The sequence below is a fragment of the Lissotriton vulgaris genome, chromosome 4_1, assembly GCF_964263255.1.
Source record: "Lissotriton vulgaris chromosome 4_1, aLisVul1.2, whole genome shotgun sequence".
Classification (NCBI taxonomy): Eukaryota; Metazoa; Chordata; class Amphibia; order Caudata; family Salamandridae; genus Lissotriton; species Lissotriton vulgaris.
This window is the reverse complement of record NC_141691.1, coordinates 723,796,003-723,815,464: the sequence shown is the minus strand read 5'-3', so window position 1 is coordinate 723,815,464 and position 19,462 is coordinate 723,796,003. Positions and strand designations below refer to the sequence as shown.

General features: G+C 42.7%; 1 protein-coding gene across 2 annotated transcripts in view; it reads left to right on the top strand.

The window, feature by feature from the left end:
- DSP (desmoplakin) overlaps positions 1-19,462 on the top strand; it is a 229,494-nt gene that overhangs the window by 48,679 nt on the left and 161,353 nt on the right. For both annotated transcript variants that reach the window (XM_086965017.1, XM_086965016.1), the window contains exons 2-3: positions 12,602-12,698; positions 17,937-18,085. In XM_086965017.1, coding sequence (XP_086821143.1) covers positions 12,602-12,698; positions 17,937-18,085 — 246 coding nt within the window. The remainder of the gene's footprint in view (positions 1-12,601; positions 12,699-17,936; positions 18,086-19,462) is intronic.

Below are 19,462 nucleotides of genomic sequence, written 5' to 3'. Positions count from 1 at the left end.
CACTTGCTGCTGCTTTTTTAGTAACTTTTGAACTATTTGAGCTAGAAACAATTTTTTTGTTAAAATCTGCGGATTATGCGACAGATGATTAATGATGTGGCAAATGCGACAGAGCTATAACTATGCGAAAATCGCTGCTGCTGCACAATCGCATAATTCCAGTGGCCCTGCCTACCATACATCAGTCATTGAAAACTATTTTGCATAAAGGGCTCACTTATTTTTATAATTCGCACGTATACTTCCCTTTTTCCACAACTTCTCACATCAGAGCTCGCAGCTGTGTTGATGGGGCGTGGTGAGATATTCCCATTAGTGTGGAATGTCCTCTATCGTCTCCCTTTGTCAGTGAGTGTAGGTGTTCCTCTCGGTCCTACTCAGTGATTGTAAAAGTGCCAGGCTGACCCCGAGGCTCAGCTTTCCTGAGATGCACCGGCGTGTTATTACTCTTACAGATATGTACCACTACTGATAATTAGCCGTTACCAAGATTGGCCTTATTTTCTGTCTCGAACTATTGTGTTTACCACATCTTAGCACACCTGAGCTGTGATTAGTCTGTCTTTTCTGGAACTCTTGCAAACCTACAAGGTCTGTTCTTTTATAAGCTAAAGGTTAGAAAAGAAATTCTTTGACAACTGTAAATCTCGTTAGGGTTCCCTGACAATATTGTTATGTGCCGATTTTTCGCGATCTACTTAAAGGAATAAAAAGCCAGAGAAGATTCTTACCTCCTGTAGATTTCTCCTGTGCTTTTTTTTTTTTTGGGAAAGATTTTTATTGTTTTTCGTTTTCATCTGCCATGAACAAACAGTTTTGGTACATGTTATATTGAAATCATACCCCTTTTCAGCATAGTTACGCACATCTCAAATCACAATAACATATCTCTGTATTATTACACCACTACAATTCGAGTCCCATGGGAGGGGCTTTTTTTTTTAAGGGGCAATCGAGCTCAAAGAAATTCCATCTAGAACAGTAACCTTTCCATCATCCACCTCTTTGCATGTCGCGTCCAGTTCTCAGAGAACCCTGGCTTGTGCTTATGCCAAACGCCAGAATAGCGTAGGATGTCCATGCTCGGTCACTTTTGAGTTTGTTTCATCTGTCCAGAAGTTGCCATTTTAAATCATTGTCCTGTTTTAGTTAATTGAGTTGTGCTATTTTCAAGATTGCAAGACTGCAGCGTCCTGGATACAGTTAGTTTATCAATGGATTGCATTTAATTACCGATAGGGATGAGTGAGAGGTAAAACATAAGTGCATTTATTGTTGTAGGAGAAGCAATGTCTTCTTTTTCACAGAAGAGCTCATAGAATTAATCAATAGATTCTTCAATGGATGTAATATAAGGAAAATACCTTCATAATCATGACTTTTCAATACCTGCATTTGTACACACCTAAAAGCCTACAACTGACACATTGGAATTAAAACATATTGTCCCACCACTCTCCTCTCGCTTTCTAATAAGATGTTGGCGAAATCCATCAATACTCAATTTTTCCAATTTCCAGATCTTCCACTGCTTTCAATCATACCTAATCCGACTTCCACCCTGTTCCTATGACAATCATTTATGGATGGAAGAGGTGTCATTCTTCTCATAAGGGTAACATTGGTTATGATCCAGATGTGAATAGGGAATTCATTGGAAATGATAGTGGCACAGTGTAAGCATGAGCATATACTATGCATCGGCCTTCAAAATACAGAAAAGGAATGATCTTTCCAGGGGTATTACCAATTCAAGGCTACTCCTTTGAGAAATTTAAATATATATTGATCCCAATATTAAAGTCACATAACTAACACATGTATGGATAGATCCATCTATGATACCTGCTATTCAATCATTGGCTCTAGGAGTCCCCCTAATGACCAAATTGATGCTACTTATACAGTTCTCACAAGGGAGAAATTGGGACTCCAGGATCATTGAAATGAATTGTTTTAAAATGTATTTATCACTCAAGCACCTAGTACTGGTTAGGTCATGCTTGAGGAACAGTTACGGCCAGTCTACCACCTCCTTTTAATTTTCTTTTTTAATACAAAGCTTGTTGTTTTGTAGGGCAAAATAGTGGAGGACCACCTGCTGTGCATTTTTGAACCGGATGTCAGTGATAGCCATGAATCCCACTTACTAAATAGTTCTATAACTTCTGGCATTGTATTGTTAACTTGGAGCTAATCAGACAATCTGATGCTTACCATTACATAGAGGGTGCTTCATTGATCTGGCCTTTCTAACTGGGGCGTCCAGTTTGGGGTGATTTAACTCCATTGCTGAAAGTCTATATTAAGCTCCCCCATTGCAGCCATTTGGCTCTCTAAATCCATACCAGCATTGATGGAGGAATCGGAAGTCCAGCTTGAGATTCCTATCAGCTTTGGCTCCTTGCTGTAAGCATTCCTAAGGAAAGATTTTCCATGGAACACAGCTCTTTTCTATTTTTTTAAGTTTAGCAACTGCTTTCTAATAGACCTCATAAATAATTATGGGAAGAGCAGTTTTTGATGCACATGTGACTGCCCTGGAAGACTAAGTCATCCCCCTTTCCTACACGAAAAGCAAAAAAAGCTCACAAAAAAACTGAGAGAATGATTCAACACCAATCTAACCCTAAATCAAAGCATTGGTCAGGGGCACCAACTTGCACTTGTACCTAGTCCATGCATCAAAAATGCTAAAAGTCTCTCACTCCTTCACAGTGAATAGAAATTATGCAGTATGTGATGATGGCCCACTTGGATTATTGTAATGCAGTTTACCCACGCAGACTGCACAGAGGGCACAATTGTGTGGCCAGACTGTAACCAAGCTTAGAAAGATGGGATCACATTAATCCAGCCCTGAAATAACTCCACTGGATCCTGGTGGATTCAATTCAATGATTGGATTTGAAAGTCTTCACTTAATTCACGAGAACAATAAGTCGAAAGACGTGGGTACTTCCAAAATCAAGCACCATAATATTTCCGGATGACAAATTTGTGATCAGCCTCTTCTGACCTGCACCACCAACAATTCTTAATAGAGAAAGGCATAGAGGCAGATCACTCAAACCTTTTGATTGAACTCGGGTATCTCCATTTCAGGACACTTCTGGAAACTGAGCAGCTGTCCCAACAAGGGCGGATCTGATAATTGCCAGATCATGGACCAGTCACCTAACTCTCTACAGGCCTTTGCAGATTCTTTCTGTCTTTTTAGTATTCTTTGCAAGCAGGTGTAAAATTGAGTGTAATCGGAGTAAATTTTGAAGTATACACTTAATACTTACATTTTGTGTTAGAGAACACATAACTATTGAAGTACAAAGGTGATTGGAAGGACCACAGCAATATCCTGCATGACACTCTACACGTGGACGATGTCTTGAGCCAACTGAAGTTTACTCAGTTGTGGCCACCACAAAAGCAAAGTGGGGGGGGGGGGGTAGGGGAGCAGGGGGACAGGGAATAATAATTATAATAAAAACGTACCTGTTGCCGTCGGACGCCTCTGTGGTTCTCTGCTATCGGTCATCACTGCAAAAGCACAGCCTCTCCTCTCAATCAAGACGCCGCTCTCATGCTATACTTCGCATGAGAGCAGCATCATAATTGGTTAGAGTGTCCTCGTCTGTCACTCAGACAGTGCATGGGTGTCTGCTGTTTCTCCAACCCGGCTATGCAACACAGCTGGGTTTGGAGTAATAGAAGTGCGCATTTCAGTTTGGCCAGCCTAAGACGGCCGACCAAACGGACATGCGCACTTTACAGTGCCCATCACTCCTTCCCCTGCCATGGCCTTGCCCGTCCCACCCTACACTGGCATCGATCGACCCTACTCCGACAAAATTATGATGGAGCTGTCCTTGAGTTTACTAACTGCAATTGAATAGGACTTGTAGATCAACTCTATGTCCAGGTCTGATAAAACTATGCATCCTTTGATCCCCTACAGAAGAATGGCAAGTTCTAATATGTCATATGATGGAGAGAGGTTTAGGGCTCTCTAGGTCACTATTTTCCTTCAACCAGGATGATGAGGAGGTCCTCTGTGATATATGTTGGTGTAGATTCTTTGCCTCTCAAAGGTTTGAAGCCTGATTGAATATAAATGTAATCATCAACATCATAACCATCACATGTATATTTTGTTTAGAAAATGTAATTAATCATGATAAACGTAATGAGTGCATGCTGCACTGCAAGTAGGGTATCCTATTGGTACATGTACACCAGTTAATATGTTTTTAGTCTTGGTGTTTCACTTGAGAAATCATTGTATTCAAGTAGTTCTAGTCTTCATTTGTGCTAACAGTATTTTCTAAAGGGAATGATTGTAAAATAAATGACCTGGACTTATATCAAGATATCCGTCAGCTTGTCTGACCCTTTACCTGCTCATCTTCTACTTGTCCTCCCCATTCGACTGTGGATGTGCTGTGTAACTTTAAGTGGTTGTGTTGGACTGTACTAGCATCTTTACATGTGTTATTGATGCTTTAACTTTTTCTGGCTCTGTTCATGTGTATTGGAAATGTTGTTTCTATTAATCTGTGTGTAATGAACTAATTGCATTTCTTATTGTATAAATGGGTGCCTGCAGGTCTGTGTGCATAGGTTCCTATATGTCAGCTGGTCAGTATGCCTCCTCAGTGTCTGTATGTGTGTTGGTCTGTGTGTAAAGAAATCTGTAGAAGTATTTAATAGTCTGCATATATCTATGCGTGTGTGATTTACGCGTCAATTTGTGACTTTGTCAATGATTGTTTTACCTGGTATTAGAACAAATTTTTTTTTGAGCGATTATCATTTTTGATACTTTACGTGATTTATGTATAAGGTGTAGTCTGGTCAGTAAAGTACCAACCTAAATCAAAGGATTTTCTGATTCTTTAGGGTAACCGGGTATGTTATGTGCATTTCTATAGTGCATGACTCACTAGGGAGGGCCTCCTTGCGCTAAAGTTCAAGTTGTATGGGCCGAGCCAGGACCTGGGCAAGGTGAAGCACCAGGTCTTCAGTCTCCTGCAGAACTGAGGAGGTGGCTCTGATGTGAAGAGGCTGGCTCTCCCAAGCTTTAGGAGCGAGGTAGACGGCTGATCTGATTTTGTGTATGTGGGGAGTGTGTGCAAGTTCGAGTCCGGCTATGGGAGGTGTCTGGTAGGTTTGTGCAAGTTTATGCTGTTGTTCAGGTAAGTGGGACCAAGTAGTGTAATGCTTTGTATGTGTGGGTGAGGGGTTTGAAGAGTGTTTTGATTGTGGTTTGGGAGCCAGTGCAGCTCTTTGAGGTGCGGAGTGATGGGAGTGCGAGGTGGGACGTTGAGGGTAGTAATTAGGCCTGGCCACTTACGTTCAGGGCTGGGCTGGCTGGACTGTGCATCGGGCATTTCCCCGGTAGGCTGGAAGGGTAGGAGCCAGATTTGCAGTGGTGGGGGTGAGTTTTGTTTGATCCTGGGGGCCAGTTTTTGCAGTGGTGCTACATTATCGGCCCCCAGTAACAAAAGCAGCAAATATGCGTTCCCAGCCTCCCGGTGCCGGCTGGGGCTGGTCGTCTGAGAAAATTGCCTGGGCTGCTTTTGGTTCCCAGTTGCTTAAGTTTGTATGGCCTGGAGTCTTCTGACTGAGCAAAGAATGTGAACTATTTGTGACATGTTTCCTACCTCTCAACACACCCTCACTTAGAGGGTGTCAGTCGCCCTCCAGATATTGGAGATGCTCCCACAGTCTTCCCAGGGGGCGTCCTCGTGTAAGCCTTTCTGACCCTTGCATCATTGGCCACAACATTGATTTCGCTGGGTTTCACCCTCCTAAGCCATCTGACTTCAAACTCGTTGGAAGCCCAACAGGTTGACCTGCATGGATGCTGCTGTGCGACTGTTTCTCAGGTGTAAATGCAGTCAGCCTCCCGGGTTTCAGTATTGTGTCTTCCTGAACTCTGCAAAGGCAAAAACAAACAAAGCCTTAAAGAATATACCGCGTGAGGCTAAATGCCCACATAGAGCTGCTGTTCTTTCACCCTTAGTGTTGCATAACGTCAGAATGATGAGTGCATTCCAAAAACAATTCTTTCCTCGCCTGACGCAGGTGGGGTGCATGCTTCAAGGTCACTGCATCTGCTGACTGAAATGAATATCCCGTGCAGCGGGATTGTGCGCCGGAGGCCTCATTACCTCTGATTTGGCAGAGACCATACCATACAACATGCTTTCGAAAACCAGTATGCGCGGCATTAAAAGCTACAGCACAAATGTAAAACTAAATGAAATGAAGGGCACAGAAAGTTGGGACAGGTTCCATAATTCCATAATAAAGTTTTCTCAGAAGGCGAGGCAGCTTCTGCAGTAATTAACTCCACCTATGGCGAACCAGTGCTAACACGCACGGGAACTGAATCCAGGGATAATTGAGCAAGGGAAAACAATCCCATTACTTTTACAACTGGTGTTTTGCGCCCAGGGCACTTGGTAGGCGAAGACAAGGGTGGGGCCAAATTATGCCACACAAGCACTTTAAGTCTTCTTTTCCCATTCTTTGGTTGGCTGAAGTTCAAGGCCTTCCTTCGAGTGGGTGCAGTCAGCACTTAAGATGGCGTTCCGCTCCATCTGCAGGGTAACCCCGCACTCTTTACTACTTTTGAAAAGGTTACCGCTTGACAAGAGAGCGGAAGCTTTGTGGAAGGGACACGGTGTCCCCACCCTTACACAAATGCCGAGCGGCATCTGGGGAGATGAAGATGTGTGATCTGTGGCTTTGCCAAATGTACAATTAACTTTCAAATTATAATGGATCTTCTGTCATAATATTCTTTCTATTCTACAGATTATCCTGTAGATTCATGAAAGAAAAATCGGCTTGCAAAGGGCCAGATTCTGCGAATCTGGCCCTTTGCGAGCGCAATTTTTGCATTTGGGATTCATCATCCCAAATGCAAAAATCGGTAATTGCGAAATCGCATATTTGCGAGGAATTGCATTTAAGGAATCTCTATTTGAGATTCCTTAAATGCAATTCATTAGCCATTTTTAATTTGCGAATTCGCTATTTCTGGCCGCTATTTACCGCGAGGTCAAACCTCGTGGTAAATAGCGAAAAGTTAGAAAAATGCATTTAAATGCATTTTTCTAAGTTGCATGATACACACACACATGTCCTTTGCACATGTGTGTGCGCAACACAAATGTAGATTACATTTCAGGGGTGCTACAGGGTGTCCTTTGGACACCCCTGGCACCCTTGAAATCGCATCCTTATTTGCGATTAGCAAATTATTTGCGATTAGCAATTTGCTATTCGCAAATAAGGAATGTGTAGGAATCGCAATTTATTTAGCGATTCCTACATGAATCCCGTTTTGCAAGTCCTTAATAGCGATTCCTTAATAATCGCTATTAAGGATTCGCAAAACGGCACTATGATGAATCTAGCTGTAAGTTCTCTACAATGTGGGGATAGTGCTGAGCCCTCTGCTGAGAAGTAATATGGCATAGATTTGATTATTTTACCCATTGGGTGCACCCAATGAAATTGCAGGTGATGACCAGTTTATTGATCAGAGACCAATTAGGTTATTTTACTTCTTCTTTATTTGTGTGCAAGGTATGTGTACCACCACACTGCTGAATCTTGGAGTGCTCCACCTGGAGAGCACAAGTAGCTGTGAAGTCTTGTTCCTTTTTGGTCAAGGAATGATAACAATTGCCAATAATCTCGTATGTTAAAGTGGTCTGTGTCTGACTTCTGGAAGTGCATCTGAACGACACAGGATCTTATTTTGCCTTTTCTCTTGCCCTCTGAAGTTTCTGAGCTGGGGAAATGCTGGGATGTGGCATAAAACTAGGCTAAACCTGGCCTGCAGTTGAGAGGAAACCCTACCTGGCAGTTTGGGCTCGACTGTTCCAATTGGAGAAGGACCAAGACTGATTTGCATGTGGTTGATCCCCGTCTGGAGTGAATAAGTGGGTAAAAAATGGTGGTCTGGAATGAGGCCAGAGTTTATCTGTGACTGAGGCTTTTGCAAGCAGTCCATCCATGACACTTAATTTTGTAGCTTTTCTCACTGTGTCACGAGCCTTTGACCAGACCCACCGAGGTTATGCATAGTTAAGAGCTCAGTAGGATGTCACATGGGCCTTAAGTAAGGACCACAACAAAGTCTGAAGGCCTGGAACAGCTAGCCCCAGACTTTGTGGTTATCATGCAAATGGAAGGGCGTACCACACAGGACTGGAATCAGTTTCACAGACTAAGAGAGAATAAGGAGGCGCGTTTGGCTAGAGAGACTGTCCAGCATAAGAAAAAAGGTAAATTAAACAACTAATAAGGATGCGAGAGACCCTGCAGAATTCCTCTGAAAGTCCCCTACCTGAGTGATGGGTGCAGGCAAAAACGAGACCCTACCTAGCAGTTAGAACTAAGTTACTGTTGTCTGAGGATGGACCTACAGCTACTCAAAGATATTTTTTCAGGACTCAAATCAATAAATAGAACTTATGGGATAAAATGTTCCATGTATAATCAACCCCGCAGCGAATCCATGAAAACCTTATAAATCCATCAACTAAGAAACGCAGGTCTCTTTAAATATTATTCACTGGATATAAAAAAAATCTGACCTATGACTTCTCATGTGAAGGGAGGTGTCAACTGTACGTCCAACTTACAAAGATAGGGCTAGGTGAGAAGGCCTTGACAACAGGGCAACCTGATAAGCTTCCAGGAAGGGACATCAGATCCTATTGCGTGGTGGGCAGAGTCCTGGACAAGTGGACAACTCCACAAGATATTGTACCAAAGTCCTGTCCTACATTTAAGACAAAAAATAAATACGACTGAAAAATAAATGTTGGACTCTATTAAACGGAAGAGCAAAAAAATCAGGGACTTACTGAGACTCAAAGTACATTCTCATTCCTTGAAAATGAATAACATAACCTGCTGTCCAGGTGCAGCATTGGCTTCATCTGTTCGCTGGTTCTAGCTTCCACATGGGATGCATGATTGAAGGCTGCATCGGCAAGCAGTCACCCACCAATCAGTAATTGCTAAATGTTGTGAATTTATGGGTTGGGATGTTAGGCTGATGACACCTATCAAGTGCTCTACAGTTTATCTTTGATTATGAGTAGGGGGGGGGAAGTATGATCCTTGCACAAACATGGTTTGCAGAGGAATTAGAATTTTGAGTTGGCTCTAATAGCCGCACAATTGTAAGTTTTCCCGGACAGAGTTCACCAATAAAAACTTGGCACATGTATTAAGGGAAAAGGTGCTGTGAAAATGCAGTACAATCAGAAATAGGTATGGTAGATGCTAATGCAACATATTATTCGCCATTTCCCCTGTAAAGGTCTGAGTAGAAGGCATTTACTGCAATAAGTAGTGTGTGTGTGTGTTGTTTCACTGGGTTTTTGCTTTAAATTAAGAAATCACAAGTTTGTGCTTTACCGGGAAATCACCGCTGGATTCCTCCTGTCGGTGACTAAAGCAGTGTTCTGATATAAACTGTTTTGTCATATTTAGACGTTGCCCGCAGTGGAGGCTGAGAGTCTGAGGAGAGTTAAATACTTGTTTTTTGATCATCAGTACATGGCAGGAGGCCATAGCTCTAAAGTTCAATCTTTCATAAAGACTTTCTGCGTTTCTGTTGAGCAATGACCGCTTGTCAACTGCTTTATAAACGCATTCTTAGATTCATGCAAATGCTTCTTGGTAATCATTATGTATGTGTTTTAAATGGCTATATTTCCCTGCCCAAAACCACATACTATAAACACAGATTGCCAACGTGATGGTATAGTTTCTCTGAACCCATACTCTTTGTATCCAGTATACCGATCTATTACTGTATGCAGGGGCTTCTTCCCGCCTCTCTTCTTCACTGACTAAACTCCTGTGGCACTCATCATACACGTGTCGGTCTACTCATTGAAGATTGCCGGTGCCCTTAGTAATTTGACGGCTGAGCTCCAAGATGAGACTTTGGTGCAACCCGGGTTTTGGTATGCAGCCTCCAGTGTGTTTCTGACTAGCTAACCCTAGTGGGGCTCTTGCCTCAAGAAGGAGGCAGTGATGTGCACCCTAAGCCCCTGGACATCACATATAGGTACTTCCCTCTCACAGTCTCGCCTTTGGGACTGATTTCATTTTTGTCATTTAGAAATCAGCCTTGTCTGCCATGTTAGTGTTGGGAAGATAGGTCACTCATAGCCTCCTGCGGCCATCTATTGGTAGAGACCCTCAAAAGAGACACAGGCAATGATCGCAAAGAATAATTGAGACCAACAATCCTGGTTGTTTATGCAAGGCATCCACTGCGTCCTTCCTCAGGCAAGCTTCATCCATACCGCCTCCAATTTTGTCCTTGAAATTAAAAAGAATCGCACTCTTCAGAACTCTAATCTTTGTGATTTATCTGGTGACAGTTTTGCAAGGTCCTCTTATCCTCGCATTAGATGGAAAGGACCCCTGCCCTATCAGGAGTTGCCTGAATGAGCAACTCAGATACAGGCTCAAGGATAACCATGGATGTTTGGATGTCTAAGCATTCATTAAAGCTGTGCTTTCGGTGGAAACAATGGTAGAGAATATGCAGTGGCATTTTCTGTCTTATCCTTAAAACAGTAAACAATATAAAATAAGTTTGCGGCTGTCAAATGCAAAAAATCAGCGAGCAGTAATTGCATCCCAGAATTCATGTCTCCCGGCCAATGCTATGCATCAAGGTCTTTGCCCCTGTGAATCAATCAAGCAATAATCAATTAGAGAGAGCCTGATGGATGGAGCAGGGTTCTCCAAAGTCGGACCTGGAGGGCTAGATCCATGCCAAATTGTTACCATAACTACATTTATCTAAATAGGGGTATGCTAAAAATCTGGCATGGCCCCGGCCCTCCAGGACCAACTTTGGAGAACCCAGGCATGAAGAAACAGCTCTTTACCCGTGAGTATTTATAAATGGGCACCGGTTTATTTTACAGCCTTCAAATTGTGTACTTCGGGTCAGGGATTCTGGTAATGCTGCAAGATAGTAAAAACATATAGCCCAATTTCTGTGGGGATAAGTAATATTCTGTATTCATGTTTCATAAACAAAACACCAATAGTAGAGAGACCCGCTAATAGTAATAAATCTAATCTTAAAGTCGAACAGCAAAAGATTTTTTTCTGAGATGCCGCTGACGGTCAGAGAGAGCATCCATTCTGGTTGGATGTATAATTGCGAAGCATAAATAAGTCCCTTTACTTCTCTGGTGTAAAATTCATTTGGCCTTTTAGGTTCAAATCACTTGCAGATTTTCCATGATTGTACTTCTGAATTACATTTTTTGCTGCACTTTTTCAAGTCACCTTTTTATTGTAGTTTTCAGGTTTTTCTTCAAAAGCACACAATGTTCCACCAACCACACATACAACCTTCAATTCTGTATTGAGAGACTCTGTTAAAAAAGATCCACTTGTTGTTATCAAGCTGCACACTTCAGCAGGTCATTGGCAGATCCATGCATTCTTCTGACCAAATTGATGTGGCACTTTGTAAGAAACTGCCTCTTTTTGCATGTTCACCCCCACTTTTGGACTGATGCTGGTTTTTTACCCTGACAGTGCACGGAGGCCTGCTAATCAGACCTCTGTACCAGTGTTTTTACCCATTACAAAGTGTATGTTGAATTGGCTACCCCCAATTGGCAAGGACGGACTTACTTATAAGCCCCTAGTATATGGTACCCAGGACATATAAGGCAGATTGACCGCCCAGGGCTGAAGCACTGTTTGGGCCACTCGGAGTGTGTCCAAGGTACAAAATGGCTCCCAGCCTGCCACTGGAGACTGGAAGGGCAGTGTCACACTGATAGTTCGACTTTGCCAAGAAAATCAATGGCAAAGCCACCACTTCCCTTAAGCATATGCAAGTCTTCCCTAAGTAAACACGAAAAAGAACTGTGTCAGTTGTCTGCATATTGTTAAGTAGGACATATATATTTATGTATGTCTTAACAGCGTAACCTCCAAATTGCTGTTTTGCTGGGGAAAAGTTAGTAGTACCATTGGTTAACACAGGGTTATCGCTGACACCCCAGTCTGGCTAACTACTGAATGGGACTACCTAACATGGATACTGTAAGGTATCAAATGAATTATGCCATTAACCCCATTCTGATGCCCAGATCAGATTTACTGTCACTTTTAAAGTTAAGCAACTTTTAGAAAGTTGCCACTCTGTGCCCCAGTGGTCCAGTGGCCTCACATGGGCTGGCACCTACATACAGCTTTCTGCATTCTATTTTTAATAAAAGGTGTCTTGTTTCTTTTGTATTGTGTGGTTTTCTTATTCTGTTGTTTGGTACTGTTACATGCTTCACACTAAGATCCTTTGTTCATTCCTTGCTGCTTAAAAGCCAAAGCTACCCAGGGTTGAGCTTAAGGTTGTTCAAACGAGCCTGACTGGACCCAGTAAAGGTTTTGCAAGTTTATTCCATGATCAGGCCCCACAGCCAAATAATATAATACACCCAGATCCTCATACACTTGTTTTCTGGGTCATTCTATTTCTCATGGCTTTTTTATGCTTCAACTCAGCTTAATCTATGCATCTTCCTTTTAGGCAAACTGTAACCATGTCCAGACGTACGAACACTATCCAAGACCTCCTGGCGACGTGTGCAGAACAGCTGATGCATGCGGAGGCCATCGCGCAGCCGGTAAGTCTTCTTTCCTTTGTAAACAAATACTTGATCTTGTTGATGCTCATCTGTGTCTAGTGCTCTTGTGTTTGAGAAGTTCTTCAAATGCCAAGTCCATGTTGGAATTGATCTGTTAAAGACATGTCATGACTTAAATAACATAATTATTTGGTATTTTAAAACCGGGTCAACGTAAGCACGTGCAGAGCCAAACTACTGGGTCATCTTGTGATTGCTAGTAGAGTAACTGCTTTGGAGTACATCCACTTAAAGTCCTGCAGGGGTATCTGTCCTTTGTACAAACTGAACGCAGTGCAAGGTGGCTGAAGATAGCACGTGGCATGTGTCGGCAATAAAGATAGGTGAAACATTGAAATCATGCAAGTCAGCACCAAAATAAACTGATTTAAGATGCAGATCTTACCCCCAAAGGTGCCAACTTGGCCATGTACTCTGGATTCATCCTGGGTAAAAAAACCACTAGCTACAGGATCACATCCAGGCAAATGTCAGATTCCATTTACACTAACTACAATTAAACTTCACCTATCTTAACAGGACCACTGGATAGCTGTTGAAACTCTGGAATGTGGCTAATTGGCCTACCAAAAAGTACATATCCTCCCTAAAAATAAGAATGCACTCTGCCACTTATTTCCTCACTAAATCAATATTTTTAATTCTTAAAATGCACACATTGACATAGTAGGCCCTGGCACTGAATAGAATCCTTTGTGTGTGGGTGTGCTCCTTGACACAGGGCAAAATGCTGCCACTCACATTAAGTGAGTGGCAGCATTTTGCTGGGTTGACCCATTGCCCCATGGTATATGCTGTGAATGACACAAACACAGACCAACAGATGAAAATAACTAGGCCCAGGCCTAAAATTTCCCCCTTCCAACCTTTAACAGTAAGGGAATTTGGTCCTTCAGAAATATTGAAACACCTTATCGCAAACCAGTTATCATAAGCTCTGCATGCTTTCACGCTTAGTCCCTTTTAGCGATAACCAGCTCCATGCAATGCTTACTTTGGGGTCATTGGGATCGAATCTTATTTTTCAAACATCAAACTTTGACCCAGAGCCAGGGAGATAGAGCCAGGAAAGGGAGAAAGAAGGGAGCATAGAAAGCTACGGATACAGTATCAAAGAGAAAGGCAGGGCTGAAAATTAAACCGCGTGAGTCAAATACAGAAACAAGACGTGTAGGACGGTAGAAGAAAGAGGCGGGGGGGGGGGGGATGCTGAGCTGCCTTGGTATTCAGCAACCCTAACAATTCAGCAGGGCCAGTGGCGAGTGCTTAAGAAAAGCTTTGGGCACCTAGACTTATCTTTTTTTTAAAAAATTGAAGCACTCATTTTATGTATGTATTTCTGCTTTCCTCCAGTTAAGTTTCGTACCTGGAATAGTTGTATCTGTCTGCTTCTTATTTAATTGTAATTTGGTTTTCCTCTTCTGTAGCCACTTATGTTATCTCTGTTATAAAAATTCCTATACTTTATGACACGATCTTTGTTATGCTCGTGCTTGGTGTCAGTGTTGTAAAGCCCTCCTGGTCCAAGTTCAAGCAGCCGTTGCTAATATCGTTTTGAGTCCCCTGAATAGAACTACCTGTAGTGTGCGGGGTCAACAAAACCCACACTCTTGAGCAAATAAATCAACTTGGAAGCCTCCACAGCACAGAACAGCTAGTTCCCTCCTGGAGAGGTGCTCTACCAGGAGAAAGCCCTCAGCACTGCTGACTGTCAAACCCCAGTATATCTCTTTGCATCCTTAATAGGAAACTAGAACCTTTTTCAAATCATCATGCAAGTACCAGATAATAATTACTGGATTCCAACAATTGGTGCCTTCTTAACAAATGTACTGGCTTTCCCCAGTTCAAATTCATTTATGCTTTTTTTCCTGGCTTAGATGTTTTGTTAATCTTAGGTAGGACATGCTATTCTTTAGACTACAATGCAAGGGTTTTTAAGTTACTTGGGAGAAAATTCTGCATTACAGGGATTTCTTTTACAGAAACATTATTAAAGCGATATATTTATTTACTAGCATTATTATAGTGCATTAACTGCCAGCAAGAGAGGAGAAGAGGAAAAAATGCACCTACAGAAAAGACTGCTTAATTCCAACCTACTAGTTTACCATTGTTGTAGGGTTTTATAGAAAAACACTTATTTAAGTCACCTGTCCTTAAATAATTACAGCTTGCCTTGGCGAGAAAGCATTAAGATTTGCCACTTGTACAAGTAGTTCCTTGAGGCTATCCTGAAATGTTCTTGGCACTAGAACAGTAACTCGAGACTGCTGGATGCATGAATGGTAGAGTGAACAAGGCCTCCCCTAGAGTGGCATGGCCATGGTGGTTTGGGCCCTAATGCAGTCATGAATATGGGCTTTCCTAACCCCCTAGTGACGTATTAAAAACCCCTGGGCCGTGGTACCACTGCACCTGCTGCACCATTGACAGCTAAACACTGCTCCTCTGTTTTCCTGCACTGAAGTTTCTTCACTAACTTGACTCACCTACTCCCAGCGCATCCATTTACTGTTGTTATCAACAGCATGCATTAACCTGACTTGTCAGTATAGACTTGTGAAGGTGACTATTAAACAGTGCCTTTTCCCAGTCCCTAATTACGGTTTGGAGACCGGCTGCTTCTGCTAAAGCTAGCAATGCTGCAACTACAAAAGCTCCAACACATGCTTAGCCTTCCATTGAGCGTGTGCATTTACAATGCAATTGCCAGTGCAGTAAAGATGTGTGTATTTATTTACTGTTGTCCCTCGAAAAAGTGCCTTGCTCTGCACAGAGATCTTGAAATATGTGGATATGATGACCCTTTACTTTCGTGTGTGAAAGCAGATGCCTAAAAGCAGTGGCCCAAAAGCAAGCGGCAAGTGAAAAATGGCGGTTGTATTGCTCCACACATATAAGGGAACCCGGTTTCTCCCCATAATGTAGAATCTAGATCTGGTACTTGATAGCAGATTGTTTCTTCATGTCCTTACTGTTTGTATATAAGGCTTTGTACTGTGAAGGAGTACAAACTGAAAGCCGCACCTTGTCCATTCAATGGTTTATCAAGTAGCCCATGCTAAAACAACCGATAAAATGGTCTTAATTATATCAGTATTTGAAAAAGCCAGTAGGTAGTCTATGCACTCACGCAAACTACACCCATACATGCATTGACTGGACATTGAGCACATGTATGTGGGACAACATAGCTACAGACATCCATTACACACACGCCAAGAGCCATCTAGCCACAGACATCCAGACCCACAGACCGCCTTCATGCAGACACTAAGTTTAAAGATCAACAGACAAGTTATGTTTCTTGCTTGTATTGCACTTAATGCTGCCGTAAGGTGCTAAGGACAGTGAAGAGCTGAACTGAAAGGTAGAATAAAAGAGACTACTGAGGTAGGAACATTGAGAGTGGGTTGATCCTTCCCAAAATACCTGCATCTCCCAGGAAGTTGTGGTTGTGTGTTTCGTAACTGAGGGACCTGGGGGGGGGGGGAACTGGGAGCATGCAATTGTTGCAGTAATTCTGCTTAGAAACAGAACGTTGCTTGGGACCACAGTACATCAGTATGTAGGGACTGTCACCATACCACATCAGTACCTATGGGCCCAAATCCAGACTAGCTCATAGTGCCTTACTTGTCCTCCTAACCTTCCCAGAGAAACAAGTAAGTTGGCACCCTAGAACACAACACTCTAGACCTTCTCCGGGATCATGGTAGCAGGCTGCTTCCTTTCGTTCTCCCACTCATACATGTCCATAATAAACGGAAAAGAGACGCACAGAAAAGTTAGAGTGTTAATTGAAACTTATCGTGCTCTAATATGCAATAACTGTCCTGCAATTAAGAGACCTGTACAGGCCAAAAATGTGAACAGGACCATCAGTAAACTGTACACAATGAAAAGGGCTGTCCTATTGGAAGACAGATCTGCATAAGCCTAACCTCACTATGGAATCAGAGGGAGATATTAGAGATATCTGGGATTAGCGGGGGACCCCATACCTGGCCCGCATAGATAGTTGTACTACATCTCAGGTCACGGAGGTCTCTCTCGTCGCGGCACCTTTCCTCTGCGAGAATGTGTCCTCTCTGCTATTCAAAACAGCAAGTCTCAGTTTATATGATAAGAACTGTGTGTTTCAAAACAGCAGCTGGATTTCTCTATTGTGTCTAGGTGTTAGTGTCCGACCAGAGCAAAAACAGAGCCGTGTTTTTTGACCTTGTACGAAATGTTCCGTGTGCATCCCAGCAGAAGAACAGAATAACAAAACATGTGCAGCCTATTTGTAAAAATAAATGTTTAGCACAAAAACAAGCAGATTCTTTTATAATGTGTGCAATGCAAAAACGAATCACTACATGCAGTTAGGCGAACCTAAGTTAGAAAACACAGTAGGCCCCCACAGAAAATACACGACAAGATGGACGACAAGGTGGGCGGGTCTGCCTATTAAATTATATCAGAATTACCTTTGGGTTAAGACTTTTTCATCTCAATGCAGCTATCTGCGCATGGAGAGCACATGGTATGTATTCACTTTCAGATCAAGTTAACTGTTTTGTTTGAAAACATGTTCGAAAAATGTTTTCAAACTATTTTTTCAAATGATTTATATTTGAAATTTGCATTATTTCTAATTGAGGGAAGTCCACATCAACTATTACATTTCCTATATTTCTTTTCCTTTGTTTTTCCTTTGCACATTTTGTTTTCTTCACTTCTACTTGCAACACTGTTAATGTTTAATTAGAGTCCACTAGGTTAGCCCACTCTTTTACCCTACACTTCCCTCCACAATCTTCCCCATGTGTTTTTGTGTCTTTCACAACTCTCCTGAAATACCTGAAAGATTCTCGCCCTTCTTTTCCATTCCATCAGTGGTCCACCTTCACTTTTTTTGTTTTGATTTACCCGTTTACCATTCTTCTGTGTTTCTTGGTACGCTGCTGAGTCATCTGAAGCTTATGGCTCTGCATCTTACATTTCCTTCTCTTATTCGGTACTTTTCAAAGAAAGTAATTTTTTTTTCAATTTGCTTTTCATTTTAAGTTTGTTTGTTAAATTTGATCTGAAAAAAACTTATTTTCGGTCACGTTGGTTTGAATATTTCACTTATTTCTGATTTTCTTTCTTTCTTCCAAGTGCTTTATTTGTATATAATGCTCAGACTGTGCTCCAGTTTTTCATTGTTTGTAAAAATGTATCTTACAGGAACTGAATTATGGTGATGGATCCCAGTTGCTGAGAAACCGAGAGTTGGATGAAACTATGGGGCTGGCAAATGAAAACATGGAAATCATTGCTGGCCTTATTAATGAAATGAGGCAAATGGGAAAGCCTTGTGACAACTACCACAAAAGGTAACTCATGTGCAAATAGTGGAAAGAAGGTTAGGGCTCCTGGTGTATCTTTACACTGTCTAGTGTGGGCAACAAGATTGGGTTGGAGAGTGGGAGCTCGGAGCTGGGTGTGATGGATTGCTATGTTGCGCAAACTATTAGGAATAGGAGTGAATTGTAATGGCATTTGAAGATGTTTCCCATCTTGCTCCAGATATGCACATTACACTTGTGATGAGGTGCTGGACTCCTCTAGTAGCCTTGATTTCTGTGAAAGTGCGTGGCTATATATTGCATTTGTTTTTATTTTGACAAAACCTTTTATTTGCATTTTTTAACAAACAGAAGATTTTTGGCATCAGTCGAGTACCTGCCAGCATCATAATCACATTTATCACAACTGGTATCTCTTCACCAAGTCCAGAATCATAAAGTTACTGACCATACATCTTACTCCTACAACACAGATCTGAGAGGAAGCCCCCAATAAGAGAGAAATCTGACACCCCCACCCCCTGTTGTGTCACTCGCGACCAGATTTTCAGGTTCAACCTCTGACTTTATGCGCATTTTCTTCTGCTAGAGTACAATCGTCCATTACCCCTCGCCAATCCTCAAGCTTGGGAAAGGCGTCTCATCTCCATTTCTTTGGAATGCCACGTTTCGCTACCAGTCAGCACCAATCCCACCATTATCGAAGTGCTCCGTCCAGTCAATCAATCAATCAATCAATCACGGCATTTGTAAAGCGCGCTACTCACCCGGGAGGGTCTCAAGGCGCTGGGGGAAAGGGAAATGTTACTGCTCGAACAGCCAGGTCATGAGCTGCTTCCTGAAGGAGAGATGGTCTTGGGTTCACCGAAGGTGGGTGGGCAGGGAGTTCCAAGTCTTGGCTGCTAGGTAGGAGAAGGATCTTCCTCCGGTGGTGGCTCTGCGGATGCGTGGTACGGTGGCGAGGGCGTGGTTGGTCGATCGTAGCTGGCGGGTGGGCGTGTAGACGGTCATGCGGTCGTTGAAGTACTTGGGGCCCAGGTCGTGGAGAGCCTTGTGTGCGTGGGTGAGGAGTCTGAACGTGATTCTCTTGCTGACGGGGAGCCAGTGCAGGTCTCTCAGGTGCCCGGTGATGTGGCTGTGTCGGGGGATGTCCAGGATGAGTCGTGCGGAGGTGTTCTGGATGCGTTGGAGCTTCTCACTCGTCCATTATTCCCAGTGATGCAACCTTGAGATGTTCGGGGAAAAGCACGGCCCACCCCCCTCCACGAAATCATGAACCTTCTACCAATATTATGAAATATTCGGACACCGCCATGCAGTATGTTAAAATGAGCACGGAATATCTCGTGTACCTACTCCCCGCACCCCTGTAGATGTCACAAATGCATGGCTAATGAGCATTAA